Source organism: Schistocerca gregaria, chromosome 9 (assembly GCF_023897955.1).
Source record: "Schistocerca gregaria isolate iqSchGreg1 chromosome 9, iqSchGreg1.2, whole genome shotgun sequence".
Taxonomy (NCBI): Eukaryota; Metazoa; Arthropoda; class Insecta; order Orthoptera; family Acrididae; genus Schistocerca; species Schistocerca gregaria.
The window spans coordinates 154940217-154965228 of NC_064928.1; the positions used below are offsets into that span (position 1 = coordinate 154940217).

Consider the following 25012-nt stretch of genomic DNA (forward strand, 5'->3'; position numbering starts at 1 on the left):
CGATGTCGAACCTAGCATCTGATGTCAGAAAAGTAAGGTTAAAGATCTAGGTGTACATCAGCAATCTACCACCAACAAGATTCACCAACAAAACTCTGATACACATACAAGGACAAGACAAGTCACACTTAACTTAGAAAAAGCACAAATCAAACAGATATTGAAAACAGGAACGTACGCAGAGACAAGATACACAAGTTTAATGTTAGGGCAGAGTGTGTAGTCATAAAGCAACCAGGGACAAAGTGGACTGAAGATAGACACTTCGTGACGAAAAATTGACAGAATCGTGGAAGATCAGAAAGAATGCTAGAATGAGGCAGTAAGCTTAGCGTGATCCTACAGGATCTCGACGCAAATTTTTCACACACACACACACACACACACACACACACACACACACAATCTCCTCTTCCCCGTCTCCACCCCCACACACTGTGCATCTCCTGCTTTTCTCCCTCCCCTCCCTCCATCTGTCTGCCCGTCTCTTTCCCGTCCATCTCTTCCTCCCCCCCCCCCCTCTCTCTCTCTCTCTCTCTCTCTCTCTCTCTCTGTCTGTCTCCTCCCTCCGTCTCTCTCCACGTGTTCACCCCTCCTCAATAGAGGGCTGGTGGTCCTTGCCCGCACAGTACTTCTTTCCAGATTTAGCTAATATGTCCACTAAATTTGGCTGAAATCGTTCCAGCGATTTAGTAAGCGTTCTTTACCCGTTCTTTGTTCTCGTACACACGTCACATATGTTTCAAATACATTTGACATTTTAATCATACGATTGTACACGTAGTTCACTTGTAAATCAGGGGAATTTAGCCATGCAGTTTTAGTTTCACGCAGCTCAACGTTTGAGACATCGTGTGTTCTGAAGTGTGTGTCGTACAACGATAAAATTTTGCTGGTGCATCCTGTGGGGTATATGTGGCTACGGTCTGCGAAATGTGTTGTGAAGAGAGTTTGTAGTGAGTAAGTAATTAAAGCTGCAATTTTTCAGGCATCTCTGTGTTTACGATGTCATATCTCCTGAGCTATGTGCCCTACAATGATATATTTTTGTAGGTCCACTCAGCCGAACATGTGGATACACTCTGCGAAATATGTCGCGAATAGAGTTACTAGTAAATACACTATGTGGCCAAAAGTATCCGCACGCCCCCAAAAACAAACGTTTTTCATATTAGGGGCATCGGGCTGCCACCTACTGCCAGGTACTCCATATCAACCACCTAAGTAATCATTAGACATCGCGAGAGAGCAGAATGGAGCGCTCCGCGGAACTCACGGACTTCGAACGTGGTCAGGTGATTGCGTGTCAGTTGTGTCATACGTCTGTGCGGGAGATTTCCACACTCATAAACATCCCTAGGTCCACTGTTTCCGATGTAATAGTGAAGTGGAAACCTGAAGGAACACGTACAGCACAAAACCGTACAGGTCGACATAGTCTGTTGACTGATGGAGACCGTCGACAACTGAAGAGGGTCGTAATGTGTAATAGACAGACATCTATCCGGACCATAGCACAGGAATTCCGAACTGCTTCAGGATACAATGCATGTACTGTGACAGTTAGGCGGGAGGTGAGGAAACTTGGAATTCGTGGTTGAGCGGCTGCTAATAGGCCACACTTCACGCCGATTAATGCCAAACGACGCCTCGCTTGGTGTAAGGAGCGTAAACATTCGACGAGTGAACAGTGGAAAAACGTTGTGTGGTGTGACGAATCACGAAACACAATGTGGCGATCCGATGGCAGGGTGTGGGTAAGGTGAATGCCCGGTGGACGTCAACTGCCAGCGTGTGTAGCGCCAACAGTAAAATTCGAAGGCGGTGGTGTTACGGTGTGGTCGTGTTTTTCATGGAGGGGGGCGGCCTTGCACCCCTTGTTTTGCGTGGCACTATCACAGTACAGGGCTACATTGATTTTTAAGCACCTTCTTGCTTTCCACTGTTGAACAATTCCGGGATGGCGATTGCCTCTTTCAACACAATCTAACACCTGTTCATAATGCACGGCCTGTGGCGGAGTGATTACACGACAATAGCATCCCTGTAATGGACTGACGTGCAGAGAGACCTGACCTGAATCCTATAGAACACCTTTGGGATGTTTCGAACGCAAACTTCGTGCCAGTCCGCTCCGACCGACATCGATACCTCTGCTCAGTGCAACACTCCGTGAAGAATGGGCTGCCATTCCCCAAAAAAACCTTCCAGCACTTGATTGGACGTATGCCTGCGAGAGTGGAAGCTGTCATCAAGGCTAAGGGTGGGCCATCATCATATGGAATTTCAGCATTACCGATAGAGGGCGCCACGAACTTTTAAGTCATTTTCGGCCAGGTGTCCGAATACTTTTGATGACAGTGCAAGTAATACATTAAAACTCTGTAGTTAATGCGGCAGTTATTTTGCGTCCACAGCAGAAATGTAGTAAGCGATAAACGTTTCTCCTTTCATTATTTGGTTGGAGTTATCAGCGAGAAATAGTTTCTGAAAGGTTTGAAATAATGTGTAAAATTTGCTGTAAGTCACAAAGTGCTCTCATTCCCGAATAGTTGGTGAGCATCGTGGGCTAGACATTCTTTTTCACACCCACCCATACGCCTACCCCCCCCCCCCCCCCCTTTGAGACGGTGGTGTTTCCTATACCCACATCGATTCTTTCCAGGCAGCAGATGATACGTGTACCAAGTTTGCTTGAAATCCGTCAAGTGATTTACGAGGTGTGTGTGTGTGTGTGTGTGTGTGTGTGTGTGTGTGTGTGTGTGTGTGTGTGTGTGTGTGAGAGAGAGAGAGAGAGAGAGAGAGAGAGAGAGAGAGAGAGAGAGAGAGAGAGAGAGAGAGAGGAGGGGGGGAGATTGGGGGGGAGTGTGTGTGAACAGAATGCCAGTTCCATTAAAGTTTTAAAATTTTGATTTAACAAGGGCGTGCAGGAAAGTAATGCCTCCGAGTTTTTTCACGTGAATGCTCTTAAAGCGGTTTAAATGAAACAGACTTTATTAACATTCTACATACTACTTATTACTCCCTACATTTTTATTTTTCCATACAGTCTCCCTGCTGACAACGATATTTCACCCTATCAAAGGGAGGTCCCCGAAGGAGTTCTGTAACTTGGCCAAATCGGGACTGAATGGAGGATGATCGATGACGAACCCTAGGTCTGGTATGGTTCCTCATGTTGCAGCACTCGTGTGTGGTCCGGCGTTGTCATGCTGAAGGTGAGCGTGCTCCATGTGTGGACGAGCTATTCGCATTCGTGCTTTCGTTTTGCTGAGGGCCTCGCAGCACACAGGCACAGTTACGTTACAGACCGCCATGCCCTCTAGCGGCACAGGGTTAGGACTTGCGTCAGAAAGGTGGGAAAGTCGGTCGAGTAATATCAATGACATGTAACATCTTAAGCGATCTTGACAAGAGAATAGAAAATTCTTAAGTATTACTTTTCAGAACATTATCGTATATGGAGACAATGTCACTATTTTCGCAGAGGGTGAGACTGACATGCAAAGATGAATTTACATACCAAGCAATGTATCTGAAGACAACGATATGACTGTATCCGCAAAGGACACTAAAAAGTGATGGCGTTTATATAATGATACTGCGTAGATGAAATGGGAGATATGATTCTGCGTGAAGAGTTTGAAAGGGCAATGAAAGACCTAAGTCGAAACAAGGCCCCTGAGGAAAACAACATTCCATGAGAACTACTGACAGCCTTGGGAGAGCCAGCCCTGCCAAAACTCTACCATCTGGTGGGCAATACGTATGAGACAGGCGAAATACCCTCACACTTCAAGAAGACTATAATAATTTCAATCCCAAAGAAAGCGGATGTTGCCAGATGTCAAAAATACTGAACTATCAGTTTAGTAAGTCACGGCTGCAAAATACTAACGCGAATTCCTTACAGACGAATTCCTTACAGACGAATTCCTTACAGACGAATTCCTTACAGACGAATTCCTTACAGACGAATTCCTTACACACGAATTCCTTACACACGAATTCCTTACACACGAATTCCTTACACACGAATTCGGGTGACGCTGAGGGAATTATACTAGGAAATGACACTCTTAAAGTAGTAACGGAGTTTTGATATTTGGGGAGCAAAGTAACTGATGATGGTCGAAGTAGAGAGGATATAAAATGTAGACTGGCAATGGCAAGGAAAGCGGTTCTGAAAAAGAGAAATTTGTTAACATCGAGTATAGATTTAAGTGTCAAGATGTCGTTTCTGAAAGTACTTGTATGGAATTTAGCCGTGCATGGAAGTGAAACATGGACAATAAATAATTTGGACAAGAAGAGAATAGAAGCTTTCGAAATGTGGTTCTACAGAAGAATGCCGAAGATTCGATGGGTAGATCACATAACTAGTGAGGGGTATTTAACAGAATTGGTGAGAAGAGAAATTTGTAGCATAACTTAACTGGAAGAAGTGAGCGGTTGGTAGGACACGTTCTGAGGCATCAAGGAATGACCAATTTAGTATTGGAGGGCAGTGTGGAGGGTAAAAATCGTAGAGGGAGACCAAGAGATGAATACACCAAGCAGATTCAGAAGGACATGGGTTGCAGTAGTTACTGGGAGATGAAGAAGCTTGCACAGGATAGAGTAGCATGGGGAGCTGCATCAACCCAGTCTCTGGACTGAAGACAACAACAACACCGAAAGAAAAACAAGTATGACTAACAATACAGCAGCTGAGCAGGTCAGTCATCTTAATTATCTGTGATGTGATAGACGTATGAGAAAGATGTACGCAAAGGAATAGCAAAATTTTGAAACTTGAGAAACAAGACACAAAAAACAAAGCTAACTAAGTTTTAACAAGTAATGGACGTCGCCACATTATTCTATGAAGCTGTAATAAGTTGTCGTGAAAGGCTGTACCGCAGCAGACAGATCAAGAAACAGAGCATTAAGAAAGAATAAATGTAGAAAAACAAAACTGAAGACAGACAAGAAATGCAGTTAACATCTCGACAGAACGCATAGCTGCAGACATCCTAACAAGGTCGAACTTCGTAATCCAGTAGGCCGAAAAACCCTGGAAAGGCGGAGGAAGACTTGGGCACTGAAAACAATGGAGGGCCTCGTTCAGTGTTTCCGAAAACAGATTCACAAATTGAACACGGTACTCTCATCAGGATGGAACAAATCGCTCTGGAAATGCGACAATTCGAAAGTGAATGTTAAGTTTCACGCTCATTGATTGCTGAGTGTGATGTACAACGATTAGGGAAATGTGAACTAGGTATTCTTCTCTGAAAATCCAATGAACAAGAACTCGTTATTGTAGACCCACGAAAGAAAGAGTTTATGTCAATTGCTCTTGACGAATGCACCCTTTACTGTTTGGTACGGCAAAGATGCATTTATGAATCGACAAGCAGAAGTTCAATACCGACCAAAAACTTGTATTGAACACAAATTTTAAATAATAATGACTTCTAGAGGATTCATCTTCTAGCAAGAACAAAGATTTTCTTTCGATTGATCCCCAAACGTGGTTCATCCCAGCTGTGGCACCGTCAGTGCTTTTTTTCGTTTTATTGTGTTGAAAGATTCTATATACATACGAATTTTATGTGGATTAGAGATCTTGACATTTGATTTTGTTGAAAGTAAGTAAATACTCTCAAAAGTAGGCAACGCAATCTGTAAGTAAGAAATCGTAAGAGTTCTCAAAACGGAAACTTCACGAAATTTTACTGGCATTCAAAGGTGATTTCAAATGCAAAAATAACAACGAAAACACTTTTAGTAGGCAAATGAAAACGAAATACAGCTCAGGCCATGTTGAATCCAGCAATCCTGAGAGCAAGGAAGCGGCATGTGTGAATATTTTACGCATGTAGCTCTAAGGTTATATTCTAAACAAAAACCAAATTCAGACGTTGCCCTAATTTCCCTGTATTGCAGATGACACGCTGCACCTGTGATTTTTGTTGGCAGCTGTAGGGCACACACAATTTAAAAGAGGCACATTCTGAGTAGGGCCCCCGCACTGTGGGTTTTGAACAAAATTATGTGTGTAGACAGTTCATTCATTCTGGGAATTGAGAATCTCTACGATTTTTGGCTCATCAACATTGATACTGGCAAGATACTAACCCAAGGGTTCTAGGACTATAGAACGTTTTAGTTTCAAGTTCGAAGTCGCATAACAAATGACAACAGAAATATGTTTTCAATATGATACAATTACAAATTAACAATTTTCTGATTTCCTTTGTGTATACTATGAAATCTTTTTTCTAGGAATATGTTATCATACTACGTTGAGGGTAAGTACTTCACACATTTTACTGAGTCATTTTGAGAGTTTCAAAATATGTGACATAAATGGCCATATCTTTTGATTTCATTGATTTAGAAATTTAACATTCTTACACCACCAAACGGCTACAGACCTCAGTACGTGACAAATTTCACATTGATACGTCTGACCCTTCCTCGGGTAAAGGGGTTTGGACAGTTAGACGGACGGATGGACAAAGTGATCCTATCAGACATCCGTTTCTATCGAATGAGGTACCGACCATAAAAAGGTGTACTACATATGTAATCGGTTGTCAACTAGTTTAATCTACATATGATTTGTATTTATATATTTCGGATTTCAGTAAGGAAGGAAAGGTATGACTCATAGGAAGTACCACCACTATAGTATATATATTGGGAGTATTAAAAAGAAAAAAGAAAATTCATGTTCTTGTAACAAAATTTGTTATTAATTATTACAATTTTTAAATGTGAGATCATATGATGATGTATGTGGCAGAAAATCGAATTGCGCTTGCTCACACCTCTACTTTTTCTACCACGTAACGAAGTGTTGTGAGGCGATTTAGTCGCGGGGCGATTTAGTCGCGGGGCTTGTTCCCCCGGAATACCCAATCCCCGTCAGTAGTTTTTCCTGCAGCTGGGAGTGTAGGTGGCGCCAGCACGGCAGACACTCACCTTGCAGAAGTCGCCCGCATCGTCCGCAAGGAGGTCCGCCGCTGGAGGCTGGTGGAGGGCGGCGACCGGAGGCGGCGCCGGCCTGGGAGGCGGCTGGTACTGCTGCGGCTGCGCGACGGGCGCCGGCTCCGCGCTGCCCCCGAAGAAGTCGAGGGCGCTGGCGGCGGACGTAGTGACCGCGGAGGCGTGCTCCGCGGCCGCGAACAGGCTGCTGTAGTCGCTGCCGGCGCCAGAGCCGAACGAGTCCGCCCCCGCCGACGCGGAGGACGGCGCTGTCGTCACCGCCACCGACGAGAAGAAGTCCAGGTGGTTGATGTCACCTCCTGCCGAAATACGGGCTCCGCGTCAACTCCAGTAGCCGTACAAAACATTCTGACTAGCAACAAATCTGCACTGCCCTTCCAGAATGATTTGGACCGAAACCATCTGTGAGCGTGTCACGAGTATTGAATATCTGTGCCAGGCAGGGACTCTGACTTTAATTTACATTTCACGGGCAGTCGTAAATTTCAGTATATGCGAGTACGCCTCCAGCAGGCTTCAATGAACCTTTTAAGGTCACTACGTTATCACCCTACTGCTCCATGACATGCATAGGTGGTACTCCACTCAAGTGTACATCCACCAGCAGAATGGCTACGGTGTTGCACTGCCGCTTACCACCCTGGCATAGAGGACGCTCATCAACTGAACTGATTTCACTAACATGAAATAAATGGAGATAATGGGCATGGAATCACTGTAGATGCAAACACCCCATTCCTAAAACCTACCCCACCAACATGTCCGGCACCTCATATGGGCATTCAAATACTTTGAAAATATGGCTGTGGTGTTCCATTTACATCACTTATATTGCCAGCCACTGTTCCACATCCACATGGACTGGCTTTCACAAGTAAGTACTGTCACCAATTAATGAACCCGATGGCCTTCGGCTATCAAACTAGTATCAGCCATTTTTAATACCCAAAGCACCATCATCCTATTCTAAAACGCTAATTGTTAAGCATGCCATGTGTCCTGTTTGTCCTCAGATACTAAGTAATGTGTGTACTGTGTTCGGCTGAAGTTGCTCCACACATCCTTGATTTCTGCTCTTTATGTCAGCCAGATATCTAACACGGGCTTTAACTTGAAGAAGAAATTTCTCAGAATGTACGATTGGAACACAGCATTGTATTGCAGTGAAACATGGACGACGGGAAAACTGGAGCAGAAGAGAATAGAAGCATTTGAGATGCGGTTGCTACAGAAGAACGTTGAAAATTAGGTGGACACGTACGCTAAGGAATGAGGTGGTCGTCGGCAAATCGTCGAGGAAAACCTCTTCCCATCTCAGAATCCATCAAACACCAATGTGTTAGGTTAGATGTCTTTAGAAGTGTCGAAAACTATGGATCTGTCGCTAATATTGTTCGTTATACAATACTGTCACCTGCTTTCCACACCCTACGCTCACCCCAAGGGCGCTCTGTCTGTGTTCGTGTGTGTGTGTGTGTGTGTGTGTGTGTGTGTGTGTGTGTGTGTGTGTGTGTGTGTGTGTGTTCATACCAGTGTTAGTTCTCAGCCCTCCGGCAAAAATATTATTGGTGTTCCCTTTAATTGTCCACTGGTTCCCTCATCAGTCGCCCCCACCTCCAACAGTCACCTATCGGCTCATTCCTTCCTTTCTTCACGGATTCCCATTGACTATGCAAGCTCACTGGACAAAAACACTAAAATCCCACACTGGTTACTTTGGAGCGCTGTAGATGCTACAGAAACGGCACGAGGAGACACTGCGATTCTCCACCGCTGATGTGTCATGGAAGTGAAGTGTTGTGTATGTGGAAGTAGTCTACGTGGTATCAATATATTTAGGTCAGGCGACTTGCAGAAGTGACAATGGTAGAACGGTTTTGAATGTGCCCATGACTACATTGTCGATGACGTTGCTCAATTCGCTGTCATATCAACATGGACTATCCAGCCCATCTACAAAGAATGGTTTACCAAAGGCAACAATGTAACACGGTGCGACAACTGGATTCAAAAGGTGATCTTAACGGACAGAGAACGGACACTAAGTTCACGCCTGACAATTGAGTAGAAACAAGGCATACATTCCTGCTGACAGTGAATTTAGGTGTCTCTCAAGCACCTTCGGAGGAAACACTGCAATGGGATATCGAAATACACTCCTGGAAATGGAAAAAAGAAAACTTTGACACCGGTGTGTCAGACCCACCATACTTGCTCCGGACACTGCGAGAGAGCTGTACAAGCAATGATCACACGCACAGCACAGCGGACACACCAGGAACCGCGGTGTTGGGCGTCGAATGGCACTAGCTGCGCAGCATTTGTGCACCGCCGCCGTCAGTGTCAGCCAGTTTGCCGTGGCATAAGGAGCTCCATCGAAGTCTTTAACACTGGTAGCTTGCCGCGACAGCGTGGACGTGAACCGTATGTGCAGTTGACAGACTTGGAGCGAGGGCGTATAGTGGGCATGCGGGAGGCCGGGTGGACGTACCGCCGAATTGCTCAACACGTGGGGCGTGAGGTCTCCACAGTACATCGATGTTGTCGCCAGTGGTCGGCGGAAGGTGCACGTGCCCGTAGACCTGGGACCGGACCGCAGCGACGCACGGATGCACGCCAAGACCGTAGGATTCTACGCAGTGCCGTAGGGGACCGCACCACCACTTCCCAGTGAATTAGGGACACTGTTGCTCCTGGGGTATCGGCGAGGACCATTGGCAACCGTCTCCATGAAGCTGAGCTACGGTCCCGCACACCGTTAGGCCGTCTTCCGCTCACGCCCCAACATCGTGCAGCCCGCCTCCAGTGGTGTCGCGACAGGCAAGAATGGAGAGACGAATGGAGACGTGTCGTCTTCAGCGATGAGAGTCGCTTCTGCCATGGTGCCAATGATGGTCGTATGCGTGTTTGGCGCCGTGCAGGTGAGCGCCACAATCAGGACTGCATACGACCGAGGCACACAGGTCCAACACCCGGCATCATGGTGTGGGGAGCGATCTCCTACACTGGCCGTACACCTCTGGTGATCGTCGAGGGGACACTAAATAGTGCACGGTACATCCAAACCGTCGTCGAACCAATCGTTCTACCATTCCTACACCGACAAGGGAACTTGCTGTTCCAACAGGACAATGCACGTCCGCATGTATCCCGTGCCACCCAACGTGCTCTAGAAGGTGTAAGTCAACTACCCTGGCCAGCAAGATCTCCGGATTTGTCCCCCATTGAGCATGTTTGGGACTGGATGAAGCGTTGTCTCACGCGGTCTGCACGTCCAGCACGAACGCTGGTCCAACTGAGGCGCCAGGTGGAAATGGCATGGCAAGCCGTTCCACAGGGCTACATCCAGCATCTCTACCATCGTCCCCATGGGAGAGTAGCAGCCTGCATTGCTGCGAAAGGTGGATATACATTGTACTAGTGCCGACATTGTGCATGCTCTGTTGCCTGTGTCTATGTGCCTGTGGTTCTGTCAGTGTGATCATGTGATGCATCTGTCCCCAGGAATGCGTCAATAAAGTTTCCCCTTCCTGGGACAATGAATTCACGGTGTTCTTATTTCAATTTCCAGGAGTGTAGATACCTTGCAAATGGCTGTTGCACACAGTGGTACAAAAGGCTGCTCGTCTACAGTGAGCAAAACAAAACGGTACCTGTCTGGAGGGGTGTAGAGTGGTACGGCGCCTCTTCTCAAATCATGCGAGACCTCCGGATGTCAGACACTCAGATCGGTACCAAACGTTGTGTCGATAGTGTGTCAACCGAAGTACCGATTAGTTTGTAATGCATGCTGTCGTCCAGTAGAAGAGTACAGGGAAATCATATCTGTGAGCTCTGAATATGAAGATCTCTGGTAGGTATACATGTTATATTCAATGGCTTTTTCACTAACAGATTACTTTAAAAGTGAAGTAACGTGAGAGAATATTTCACTTATATCAGACCATCTCCTGTTGTAGGTATACCACCTTAAATGTCATTGCGTACTACCAATAGTATGAGTAACGCCGTCTGGGAACACCTACTCTTGGGAACTAAGCAATGCGCCTTATAGATGAATATGGACCAAAGTGAATAAACTTGTGGAGGCTCTACTTCGACAAACTGAGACCGTTAGAAGACTAGACACGGTTTTTACGTTAGTATCATGATGTCTCGAGGTAGCAGATAGTGAGTGACATTTTGTCCAATTTGCTTACATACAATATCTGATCAAAAGCAGCCGGAAAGCCATGTATTATGCCAGACATCAGGAGAGGTGGACTCTCCAGTAAAATATGGGCCTTGGGAGGAAGGGGGGGGGCGGCGTTTAATACTGTGTTCCGAGTAGGGAAGCAGTAACCGCAGACTCCACTGATCAAGAGATATTAGTGACTACGAACGTGGGCTGGTTACTGGATGTCTGCTTGCAGAGTGACTACGCTTAGGAAGTTAGAAAAAGAATGGTACAAAGATCAAGCAGCTCCTTATAAGCCACATTTTTTCTTAGTGCATCCTCTTATTGTGACATCTGTTTGGCAATGGTTTGTGGAGAATAACATTCCTGAAATGGACAGGTCTGCCCAGAGTTCCTACCTGAACCCAGTGGAACACCTTTGGGATGAGATACAATGTCGACTTCACTCCAGACCTCACCGTCCGTCATCACTACCTCCTCTCTTTTCGGCTGATGAGGAGGAATGGGTTGCCATTCCCCCACAAGCGTTCAGCCACCTGATTGAAAGTGTCCCCAGTAGCGTTGAAGGCGGAAGATTGACTCACGCTTTATTAATGTCCACTAATACATTGATAGCCAAAACATTATGACTACCTGCTTAATAGCTTATTCATCCACCTTTGGACAAAATACTCGTACATCGCTGATTCTGCAAATCAGACCTCCGGCAGTTTGTTGATAGGGTTGTGGACGTTGGTTGGTTGATTGATTGATTGATTTGGGGGAGGGGAACAAACAGCAAGATCATTGGTCCCATCAGAATAGGAAAGGATGGGAAAGTAAGTCGGCTGTGCCTTTTCAAAGGAACCATCCCAGTATTTGCCTGGATCTTTTTAGGGAAATCATGGAAAACCTACATCAGAATGGCTGGACACGGGTTTGAACTGCCGTTCTCCATAATGCGAGTCCAGTGTGCTAACCACTGCGCCACCTCGCTCTATTTTGTGTAGGTACGTGGCTTTAGATGTCCATGCACAATTCGTGTATACAATGAGCTGCTGATTTGCCTACACGGTGATGGTGCCCGATAGCGACCCGGATGCATTCCTTAAGATTTACATTACGTGAGTTTGGTCGCAGAGACATCAACGTGAGTTACCTATAATGCTCTGGTTCTGGCTCCGACACGCAGACAGTTATACCGCTAAAGGATGAGAACGACGTCGATGACATGAAGCATGAAAGGATGTATGTGGTTTGCAGCATGTCTTCAATTACTGCCACAGGACGTATGTGGTTTGCAGCATGTCTTCAATTACTGCCACAGGCCCCATGCAATAGCAGGAGAACGTCTCCCATAGCGTAATACTGCTCCTACCAGCCTCCCTCTGTGGCGCGCTGCAAGTTTCGAGCCGCCATTCACCTCGATGACGGCGTTTGATGAGACGACCATCGAACTAGTGAAGAAAAAATGAGATTCGCCTGAAGAACCGACATATTTCCATTGATCGGCGGTCGAATCCCGATGGTCTCGTGCCCACTACAATCGTAACTGACGATGTCGTTGGGTCAAAAAGTGAAAATGTATTGGTAGTCTGCTCCGGAGACCAAGGTCAACAATGTACGATGAACGGAGCACTTCGAAAAACTTGTGTTTGAAACAGCATTGTGCTCTTTCGGCGGAAATGCCACAGACCATCTATGCTAGTCTATGGTGCAGACAAGGCTTCGAACCCCCACGTTATATGAAGAGTCGTGCCCCTCCAACCCTTTAGCGCCTAGTGGTTGTTTCTCTGTCCTATCTCTTTCCATACATGCTCATGACAGCAGTACATTAGTATTCGACTAGCTTTGCCATTTTCGAGATACCTGATCACAGGATCTACCTAATATTAATCTTCTCTTTGTCCAAATCGTTTATCTCAAATGGATTTCACCATTTGGCTGGGTAATTTTGATCGAGTAGTGTTGACATACATTGATAAACACATACTTATACAGGGTGTTACAAAAAGGTACGGCCCAACTTTCAGGAAACATTCCTCACACACAAAGAAAGAAAATATGTTACGTGGGCATGTGACCGGAAACGCTTACTTTCCATGTTAGAGCTCACTTTATTACTTCTCCTCAAATCACATTAATCATGTAATGGCAACACACAGCAACAGAACGTACCAGCGTGACTTCCAACACTTAATTACAGGAAATATTCAAAATGTTCTCCGTTAGCGAGGATACATGAATCCACCCTCCGTCGCATGGAATCCCTCATGCGCTGATGCAGCCCTGGAAAATGGCGTATTGTATCACACCCGTGCACAATACGAGCACGAAGAGTCTCTACATTTGGTACCGGGGTTGCGTAGACAAGAGATTTCAAATGCCCCCATAAATGAAAGTCAAGAGGGTTGAGGTCAGGAAAGCGTGGAGGCCATGGAATTGGTCCGCCTCTACCAATCCATCGGTCACCGAATCTGTTGTTGAGAAGCGTACGAACACTTCGACTGAAATGTGCAGGAGCACCATCGTGCACAAACCACTTGTGTCGTACTTGTAAAGGCACATGTTCTAGCAGCACAGGTAGAGTATCCCGTATGAAATCATGATAACCTGCTCCATTGAGCGTAGGTGGAAGAACATGAGGCCCAATCAAGACATCACCAACAATGCCTGGCCAAACGTTCACAGAAAATCTGTGTTGATGACGTGATTGCACAATTGCGTGCGGATTCTCGTCAGTCCACACATGTCGATTGTGAAAATTTACAATTTGATCACGTTGGAATGAAGCCTCGTCCGTAAAGAGAACATTTGCACTGAAATGAGGATTGACACATTGTTGGATGAACCATTCGCAGAAATGTACCCGTGGAGGCCAATAGGTTGCTGATAGTTCCTGCACACGCTGTACATGGTACGTAAACAACTGGTTCTCCCGTAGCACTCTCCATACAGTGACGTGGCCAACGTTACCTTGTACAGCAGCAACATCTCTGACGCTGATATTAGGGTTATCGTCAACTGCACGAAGAATTGCCGCGTCCGTCGCAGGTGTACTCGACGTTCTAGGTCTTCCCCAGTCGCGAGTCATAGGCTGGAGTGTTCCGTGCTCCCCAAGACGCCGATCAATTGCTTCGAACGTCTTCCTGTCGGGACACCTTCGTTCTGGAAATCTGTCTCGATACAAACGTACCGAGCCACGGCTATTGCCCCGTGCTATTCCACACATCAAATGGGCATGTGTCAGCTCCGCATTTGTAAACATTGCAATGACTGCAAAACACCTTCGTGATTAACACTAACCTGTTGATGCTACGTACTGACGTGCTTGATGCTAGTACTGTAGAGCAATGAGTCGCATGTCAACACAAGCACCGAAGTCAACATTACCTTTCTTCAATTGGGCCAACTGGCGGTGAATCCAGGAAGTACAGTACATACTGACGAAACTTAAATGAGCTCTAACATGGAAATTAAGCGTTTCCGGACACATGTCCACATAACATCTTTTCTTTTCTTCTGTGTAAGGAATGTTTCCTGAAAGTATGGCCGTACCTATTTGTAACACCCTGTATAATGGGCCGCTGACTTGCGTACACGGTGATGGCGCCCGATAGCGACCCAGATGCATTCCATAAGATTTTCATTACGTGCGTTTGGTTGCCGAGACATCAACGTGAGTTCGCTATAATGCTCTGTAGCAAGGGTCTGGCTCCGACACGGTCATACTGCTGAAGGACGACAACGTCGTCGATGAAGACATCAAGCATGAAGAGATGCATGTGGTTTGCAGCGTGTGTTCAATTACTGCCACAGGCACCATGCAAGAGCAGGAAAATGTCTCCATGACGTATTACTGCTCCTACCAGCCTCTCCCTGTGGCGCTCTGCACGTTTCGGGCCGCCATACACCTCGATGATAGCGTTTGTGGAGACGACCATCGACCTAGTGAAAAAAAAAAAAAAATGGGATTCGTCTGAAGAACCGACACGTTTCCGTTGATCGACGATCGAGTTCCGATGGTCCCATGCCCACTACAATCAGAATTAATGATGTCGTTAGGTGAGCAAGTGAAAATGTAGGGGGTAGTCTGCTCTGAAGGTCCAAGGTAAACAAAGCATGGTGAACGGCGCGCTCCGAAAGACTTGTGTGTGAAACAGCATTGTGCTCTTTCGGTGGAGATGCAACAGATCATCTATGCTACTTTACGGTGCAGACAAGCCTTCGAACCCTCACGTTCTATTGAGGATCGTGACCATCCAACCCTTTAGCACCTAGTGGTTGTTTCACTGCCCTGTCTCTTTCCATAAATTCTTATGACAGCACCACACTACTATTGGACTAGCTTTGCCATTTTCGAGATACATGTTCACAGGATCTGCCTAATAACAATCCGCTCTTTGTCCAAGTCATTAATATCAATGGATCTCCTCATTTTTAGCCCATATCATCGCTTGGGTGATCCCCCAGTCCTTGTCTGCTCTGATGAACTATTACTATGTCATATGCCCACAACGCCACAAGGAGGTATCCAACGTCGCGGTGGTCAGTGGCCATAATGATTTGGCTTGTCAGCATAAGTGGCTGGGTAATTTTGATCAAGTAGTGTTGACATACATTGATAAACACATATTTATATAAACTCTTGCTTTGTTCCAAGGTTGTAACGTGACACTCGACCCTACCTCCAGTGGCAGCTGAGCTGAACTGTGCGAAGGGGTTGGTGGAGGATATGGCGCCACTGCCCCCGCTGGGCGCGTCGTCCAGCAGGAAGGGCGACGAGACGGCGGTGTCGCCGCTGAGGAACGGGTTGTCCCCTGCGGGGCCGGCAGCAGCCGTGGTCGGCGGCGCCGCCTCAGACCCCGCCGCCGAGAAGTCGAAGTCGCTGAGGAACGGGTTGGACGACGTGCTGGTGGGCGCGGTTGTGGTCGTGCCGAAGATGCCGCCGCTGCCCAGGGGGTCGCTCGCGGATGACGCCGTCGGGAAGTCGTCCATCAGGAACGGGTTGCCGCCCTTGCTGGCCGTCTCGAAATCCATGGCTGGTGACTCTTGTGCTATTGGGTCCAATGTATCTTACTGTCGTCTCACTCGAGAGCTTTCAGGAGAGGTATCCGCTTCTGGACAAACGTCTGCCTTCCTGTAGGTCTCTATTCTGTCAGCAACTTACAGCAAAGAGGAACTGTGGTATTACTAGGAGGAACTGGTGAGTCTGCTAGACCAAGATGAGCCCTGATGACGAGATTGGCATGTGCTTTGATGACCAGTTGTATTAGAAAACGTTGTTGTACAGTGCTAGTAGCAATCACACAGAGCCTATTAGTGACAAAATTTGGGAGCAAAGTTTTGTTTTTACACCATTGTACTGTTTCCAATGTTTAATGTTTTTACTCTGCTGTCCTGTTGCTTAGATATAGCACCGTAATCTACGGGAGGTGAATTTTGACAATACGATTTGACAGTGACTGTTCAGCTTAGTAGAACAGAGATGAATGGGTGAGTGCAGAGGGATTTGGAAGTACTGGGAGCGTCGGGTGCTTCAGACGGACCACTTCTGCCTACCCGATGAGTTCAGATTCCAGCGCTCTGAGCTCGGCGCGGCCCGGGGCCACCAGACCGTCGACTATTGAGGTGTCGAATGGGTCGTCGACGTCGCAGCCGTCGACGGGCGGCGCGGCGGATTCTGGGAGCGAGTCTGTCGGCGTGAGCGGCTTGTGGGCCAGCTGGGACTCGGCAGATGGCAGGTTCAGAAGGTCGGGCCTGTCGGGTGTGGCGGGTCGCTGGTCTGGGCGAGCCTCCTGGGGTTGCTCGGACCGGTCCGCGTCCTCCGTGGGATCACTGGCCCTGGGGTCGAAGTCGGGGTCGGTGTAGCTGCGCTTCAGAGGCCCGCCGATGAGCTCGCTCTCGAGCACCTTGAGCTCGGCCTTCCCTGGCAGCAAGTTGCCAGCGACTGCTGAAGTGTCGAACGGATCGTCTGACACTGGAAGTGCTGGTTGTCCCCCTCTGGAAATTGGCGTCAGTGGCTTGGCTGTTGCTGCTGCGTCCTCTTCCTCGACGAGCAAGAGGTCTGGCCGCGATCCCTGTTTTAGTACAAACATAAATAATAATAATAATAATAATAATAATAATAATAATAATAATAATGTTAGGTAAAATCTCACAACAAGAAGCGATAGAGCAATTAGATGAAAAGAAGCCGAACGACTTAGAAGATACAAAAAAAAAAAAATGAAAAAAGAAGGAAACAAAACCAAACATTCAACACAAACCAAAAGAAATTTTACCAGACAATAGATAACACACACATTAAATTAGACAATCCACCAACCATAACAGACATGGAACACTTCTGGAGCAACATATGGTGAAACCCGGTACAACATAACAGACATGCTCGGTGGATACAAGCAGAAACAGACACATACAAGATGATACCACAAATGCCTGAAGTCATAATTTTGCAACATGAAGTCACCCAAGCAATTAATTCAACACAAATTGGAAAGCCCCTGGGAAAGGTAAAACAGCAAATTTCTGGCTAAAGAAGTTCACCTCAACAAATTCACATCTAACTGAATTATTTAACAGTTACATTGCAGACACATACATACTCCCTGATACACTTACACATGGAAGAACTTATCTGAAACCTAAAGATCAAGCAGACACAGCAAACCCAGCTAAATACCGCCCCATAACATGCCTACCAACAATATACAAAATATTAACTTCAGTCATTACACAGAAATTAATGACACATACAACACAGAACAAAATTATAAATGAAGAACACAAAGGCTGTTGCAAAGGAGCACAAGGATGTAAAGAGCAACTGATAATAGATGCAGAGGTGACATATCAAGCTAAAACTAAACAAACGTCGCTACACTCCGCACACATTGACTACCAGAAAGCTTTTGATAGTGTACTCCACTCATGGTTACTACAAGTATTGGAAATATACAAAGTAGATCTTAAATTGATACAGTTGCTAAACATAGTAATGAAAAATTGGAAAAACACACTTAATATTCAAACAAATTGAAATAATATCACATCACAACCAATGCAGATTAAGCATGGAATATACCAAGGAGACTAAGTCCTTTCTGGTTCTGCCTTGCTCTGAACCCACTATCCAACATGCTAAATAATACAAATTATGGATACAATATTACTCGAACATACCCACACAAAATCACACATTTGCTATACATGGATGATCTAAAACTACTGGCAGCAACAAATCAACAACTCAACCAATTACTAAAGATAACAGAAGCAATGATAAATATGGTTTTTGGAACAAATGTAAGAAAAATAACATAGTCAAGGGAGAACACACTAAACAAGAAGATTACATATAGAATAACCACAGTGACTGTATAGAAGCAATAGAGAAAACAGATTACTATAAATATCTAGGATACAGACAAAAATAGGAATAGATAATACAAATATTAAAGAAGAACTAAAAGAAAAATATAGACAAAGTCTAACAAAAATACTCAAAACAGAATTGACAGCAAGAAACAAAACAAAAGCTGTAAATACTTATGCTATATCAATATTGACCTACTCATTTGGAGTAGTGTAATGGAGTAACACAGATCTATAAGCACTCTATACACTTACACGATCACAATGCCACAAATATAGAACACATCACATACATTCAGCAACAGAAAGATTCACATTAAGCAGAAAGGAAGGAGGAAGGGGATTTATCGACGTAAAAAAACCTACAATGTGGACAGGTAGACAATTTAAGACAATTCTTTCTAGAACGAGCAGAAACTAGCAAAATACACAAAGCAATTACTCATAAATACGTCGGCTACACCACTGCAATTTTTTAACCACTTCTACAACCCTTTAGATCACATAACATCAACAGATACGTAGAAAGTAAATTGGAAAAAGAAAACACTACATGGCAAGCACCCGTATCATCTAACACCGCCACACATCGATCAAGACGCATCCAACACAAAGGCAACATATACAGTGAGACGGAAAGATTCATGATTGCAATACAGGATCAAACAAACACCAGATATTACAGCAAGCATATTATTAAAGATCCCAACACCACAATAGATAAATGCAGACTTTGCAAACAACAAATAGAAACAGTAGATCACTTCACAAGCAGATGTACAATACTAGCAAATACAGAATACTCCAGAAGACATGACAATGTAGCAAAAATAATACATGAATACTTGCCATACAACATAAACTAATAAAACACGTTCCCACATACAAGTATGCACCACAAAATGGAGAATGATGAATACAAATTATACTGGGACAGAACCATTGTAACAGATGAAACACCACATAACCAGCCTGACACCATACTCACCAATAAAAAGAAGAAATTAACACAACTAATCGAAATATCCATACCCAATACAACAAATATATGGAAGAAAACAGGAGGAAAAAAAATTGAAAATACATCCAATTGGCTGAGGAAGTCAAAGACATGTGGCATCAGGATAAAGTTGACATTATACCAATTATACTATCAACTACAGAAGTCATACCACACAATATCCACCAGTACATCAACGCAATACAGCTACATCCAAACTTGTATATACAACTACAGAAATCTGTAACTATCGATACATGTTCAATTACCCAAATGTTTCTAAATGCAATGTAACATATACCGTACAGTTAAAAGGAAGTCACGCTTGATCAACGTCCATGTCACTTTCCATTTTTAACCAAACCTAACTTTCTGAGAAAGGAAAGAAAAGAAAAATAATAATAATAATAATGTACAAAAGACATCTAAAGTATTCCAGATATTTTACTCCTAAGTACATAATTACGAGAATGATCAGACTGAAAATATCCACTTCAGTTGTGACTGTTTTGCGATAAACACGGCCGGTTTCGGAAAAAAATTATAATACCTGGTGACACACGGACAGTTTTGAACTGCGTAGTACTGAGGGCGCTGTGGTGGGAGAAGGTCGTGGTGGGGATAGTTCTGATCCACACAAGAGGCCATTTCATTTACTCAGTCACTATGGAGCAGTGGGACTTGCAACGTCGAGTGTTTGTCTATGACAGTTTCGTGAGAAGTGGTGAGTCTATTATTGCCACGCAGCCATTGTTTCGTGCGCGGTTTCATGTCGGTCGACACGGAGCTGTTCCGCGCCGTAACACAATCCTCAGATGGGTGGAAAACTTCAGATCAACTGGAAACATAGCATCCTGGGTCGAGATGCAGAATAACGACACCAGAAAATGTTGAAAGGGTAAGGCAAGCGGCAGTCAGAAGCCCAGGACCGTCAGTTAGACGTCATGCTAGTGAGTTACGAATCAATCGTGAATCTCTTAAACGAATTTTTCATAAATAATTAAAATTCCACCCCTACAAAATGCATATTGTCTAACAAGTGAAGGGAACTGATTTTGCTGTACGAGAAGACTTCGCTTACAGAATGCAAGTGATTTTGGGATCGAATGAAAACGGAATTTTATTGATGAGCGATGAAGCTCATTTTCTTTTAAACGGGACCGTGAATAACCAAAACCTACGTTACTGGGCTCTAGAGCATCCACACCTTACCCACCAGCGTCCTCTACACTCAGCAAACCTAAGTCTTGGTGTGCTCTTGGCTCTGTTGGCATTATTGGACCTTATTTCTTTAAAGAGAATGGGGCCACAGTTACTGTTAATTCGGTTCGTTACATTCGTATGCTTAAAACATTCTTGAAACCAGAACTAAGAAGACGACGAATCCCTTTAAAACGCGTTTGGTTCCAGCGGGATGGGGCAACATCGCACATCGCAAACACTTCAATGACCGTTCTTAGACGCATGTTTCCTGGCCGGATTATCTCACGTTTTGGCAAAGTTCCTTGGCCCCGAGGTCTCCCGACTTGTCAGTGTGTGACTTTTTTTCTGTGGGGGTACCTTAAGAACTGTGTCTATAACCACAAACCACGAAATTTAGACACACTGAAGAATGCAATCATTCAAGAAATTGCTGCCATCCCTGCAGAGATTTTTGTCCATGTGATGGAGGATTCTGAGAAGAGACTTGAGTCCTGCATTCGAAATGATGGACATCACATTGACATTTTTCTCAAATAACTTTGTTAACTAAGATGGAAAATAATGAGCTTTGATTTTGTGTAAATAAACATGCATTAATTTTAAAGTTGGCTGAGTATTATTTCATTAAAAACCGTCCGTCTCCCGTGTGTCACCCTGTACCATCATCAAACGTACATATTTACTGAAACTAAGGAGGAAATAAAATGTATGTCAGTGTAGTACACATGGAATTGTAAAAAGTAACTAGCGATGGTAATTCACTCACAAGCACAACTGGGAAGATGTGAGCGGGTCAGTCGGTTTGGAAAAGGAGTGAATACGGAAAGGAAAATCATTTGTACGGAGGCCACAGACTATGTGAGTGAAAACCCGAACAAAAGTTAAAAGATTTACAACCGAGCAGTAGAAACAGGAAGCCACGTAGTCAGCTGTGAGGTGGTTGCATGCCATAAGCTATGGAATGCACTGTGGAACAGGCTGACGAAGTGGGGTGCAGAGTTGTGTGAGCGGCTAGCGTGCCATGAAAGGTTAACTAACAACCGGTAAGAGTGGTTAGGAAGGAGAGCCATCATGTCGCAGGAGAGCGAAATAATGAAGTATGACAGCAGACTAGTCCGAATGCTTACAAGTAGTTAAAACAAACTGAAAAAAGGTGAAAACAAAAAGGTAGTAAATCTATAGTGCCATAATGAAGTATTAAAAATGCTACATTCGCGGTAAACTACTAGTACTATTGTCATATGAGTACAAATAAAATAAAGTTTGGTGAAAAATATATGCATAACAAAGAGATTAGGAAAAGGTACATATGGTGATTCGTGGTGGGTAAAACAATATTCGTAAAACATTATTATAAACGACATTACCATCATTAGCTAGAAATGATAAGCAGTGAAGAGAGTAAGAATGGAAATAAAAGAAAAAGGGGGGGGGAGGAGAAAGGTTACTACCATTATCAGTTTGCTTTTAACGACAATATTCAGTACCGAAAGTACTTTTTTCCAGTTCCATGTATAACACACGGACTTATACTGTATTTCCTCTCTTGTTTCAGTGAATTTGTAAACCTCAAGTTGAGAATGTAATTTTCCAAAACTGGTCGTGTTTACAATAAATGAAGTTACAACTGATGCGGATATTTACAGTCTCACCATGCAGCTTAGTTGTGGATTTTCTGTTAACAAAATCCTATGCGATTAGGAAAAAAATCCAGCTGGACTCACTGTTTGGTTTTAAGACGTGTTGGTAATCAGTTCTTGAAATTTTAACTCTGCGTGGAAAACTTCAAGAATACACTGAAATACCTCTACGTATTGGCAGCTGGCTGTGACCTGCCTGCTTTGTATTGTTGTTGACGTGTAAATCCCAGATTCTTTAAACTGTCCAACTCCCTTTTGTGTACAACACATTCAAACTTGTGAGTGCTTTACAAATGAGCTAATGTTTTAAATACTTGATGTTAAGCACATAAGCGAGAATACTTTAGGAAAGCTTTCAATTACGTTTAAAGTTGGCTGGAAGACGTTAAGTACTCCATTCGTGAGTATCTGAAACTAGTCGCTTCAGTCTGACGACGGCTACAAGTGGAGTATACGAGTGTACAAAGGAGAGCGAGAGACTTTTTTACAATTACAACTGAATAGCCGTGACAGTGCCGATACGTACGCAAAAGTTGGACATGACGATAATTATATCTGCAATTCACAATTAAATGCTTGGCGGAAGGTTAATCAAACCACCTTCAAACTGTTTGAAATGGAAGGGATAAGTCCCTGCAGTCGCACTACCCTCTTTGCTCTCGGTGGCTGAGATGGATAGAGCGTCTGCCATGTAAGCAGGAGATCCCGGGTTCCAGCGCCGGTCGGGAAACTCGTTTTCAACTTTACCCGTTGATATATATCAACGCCCGTCGACAGCGCAGGGTCTTTATCATTTCATTCTAGAGCGTTGTATGGTCGCCGATGGTATCTGTTCTTTCGGGCATGTCCGAATTGCAGTGATCATTTACACCTATGTAGACGGGCGCCAACAAAATACACTCCTGGAAATTGAAATAAGAACACCGTGAATTCATTGTCCCAGGAAGGGGAAACTTTATTGACACATTCCTGGGGTCAGATACATCACATGATCACACTGACAGAACCACAGGCACATAGACACAGGCAACAGAGCATGCACAATGTCGGCAATAGTACAGTGTATATCCACCTTTCGCAGCAATGCAGCCTACTATTCTCCCATGGAGACGATCGTAGAGATGCTGGATGTAGTCATGTGGAACGGCTTGCCATTCCATTTCCACCTGGCGCCTCAGTTGGACCAGCGTTCGTGCTGGACGTGCAGACCGCGTGAGACGACGCTTCATTCAGTCCCAAACATGCTCAATGGGGGACAGATCCGGAGATCTTGCTGGCCAGGGTAGTTGAGTTACACCTTCTAGAGCACGTTGGGTGGCACGGGATACATGCGGACGTGCATTGTCCTGTTGGAACAGCAAGTTCCCTTGCCGGTCTAGGAATGGTAGAACGATGGGTTCGATGACGGTTTGGATGTACCGTGCACTATTCAGTGTCCCCTCGACGATCACCAGAGGTGTACGGCCAGTGTAGGAGATCGCTCCCCACACCATGATGCCGGGTGTTGGCCCTGTGTGCCTCGGTCGTATGCAGTCCTGATTGTGGCGCTCACCTGCACGGCGCCAAACACGCATACGACCATCATTGGCACCAAGGCAGAAGCGACTCTCATCGCTGAAGACGACACGTCTCCATTCGTCCCTCCATTCACGCCTGTCGCGACACCACTGGAGGCGGGCTGCACGATGTTGGGGCGTGAGCGGAAGACGGCCTAACGGTGTGCGGGACCGTAGCCCAGCTTCATGGAGACGGTTGCGAATGGTCCTCGCCGATACCCCAGGAGCAACAGTGTCCCTAATTTGCTGGGAAGTGGCGGTGCGGTCCCCTACGGCACTGCGTAGGATCTTACGGTCTTGGCGTGCATCCGTGCGTCGCTGCGGTCCGGTCCCAGGTCGACGGGCACGTGCACCTTCCGCCGACCACTTCCGACAACATCGATGCTGTCGAGACCTCACGCCCCACGTGTTGAGCAATTCGGCGGTATGTCCACCCGGCCTCCCGCATGCCCACTATACGCCCTCGCTCAAAGTCCGTCAACTGCACATACGGTTCACGTCCACGCTGTCGCGGCATGCTACCAGTGTTAAAGACTGCGATGGAGCTCCGTATGCCACGGCAAACTGGCTGACACTGACGGCGGCGGTGCACAAATGCTGCGCAGCTAGCGCCATTCGACGGCCAACACCGCGGTTCCTGGTGTGTCCGCTGTGCCGTGCGTGTGATCGTTGCTTGTACAGCCCTCTCGCAGTGTCCGGAGCAAGTATGGTGGGTCTGACACACCGGTGTCAATGTGTTCTTTTTTCCATTTCCAGGAGTGTATTTTCGCATTTGGGGTAGCAAGTTAGCGATCGAAATTCTATGAGACGATCTTGCCTCAACAATGTGAAACGCTTTTGTTTCGATGTTGCCACCCCAGCCAGCGTATCATATTTGTAGCACTCTGTCCCCTACCTCGCGATAATACGAGAGGAGCTGTCCTTCATTGAACATTTTAGTCAGCTCTATCTGACGCAGATCCCACATCACGCAGCTGCAATCCACATGGGGGCAGACAAGCTTCGTGTAGGCCGTCTCTTTAGTAGCCCTTTTGCATTTTCTACGTGTTCTGCCATTAAATCGCAGTCTTTGGATCGCTTT

The 25012-nt window shown here is 45.4% G+C and overlaps 1 protein-coding gene across 1 annotated transcript in view; it reads right to left on the minus strand.

Moving 5' to 3' along the window:
- Nucleotides 1–25012, minus strand: part of LOC126291470 (uncharacterized) — a 323747-nt gene that overhangs the window by 145760 nt on the left and 152975 nt on the right. Inside the window, exons 13-16 of the mRNA XM_049984981.1 lie at nucleotides 16715–17232; nucleotides 16323–16447; nucleotides 15841–16227; nucleotides 6973–7295 (exon numbers count right to left, since the gene is read on the minus strand). Coding sequence (XP_049840938.1) covers nucleotides 6973–7295; nucleotides 15841–16227; nucleotides 16323–16447; nucleotides 16715–17232 — 1353 coding nt within the window. The remainder of the gene's footprint in view (nucleotides 1–6972; nucleotides 7296–15840; nucleotides 16228–16322; nucleotides 16448–16714; nucleotides 17233–25012) is intronic.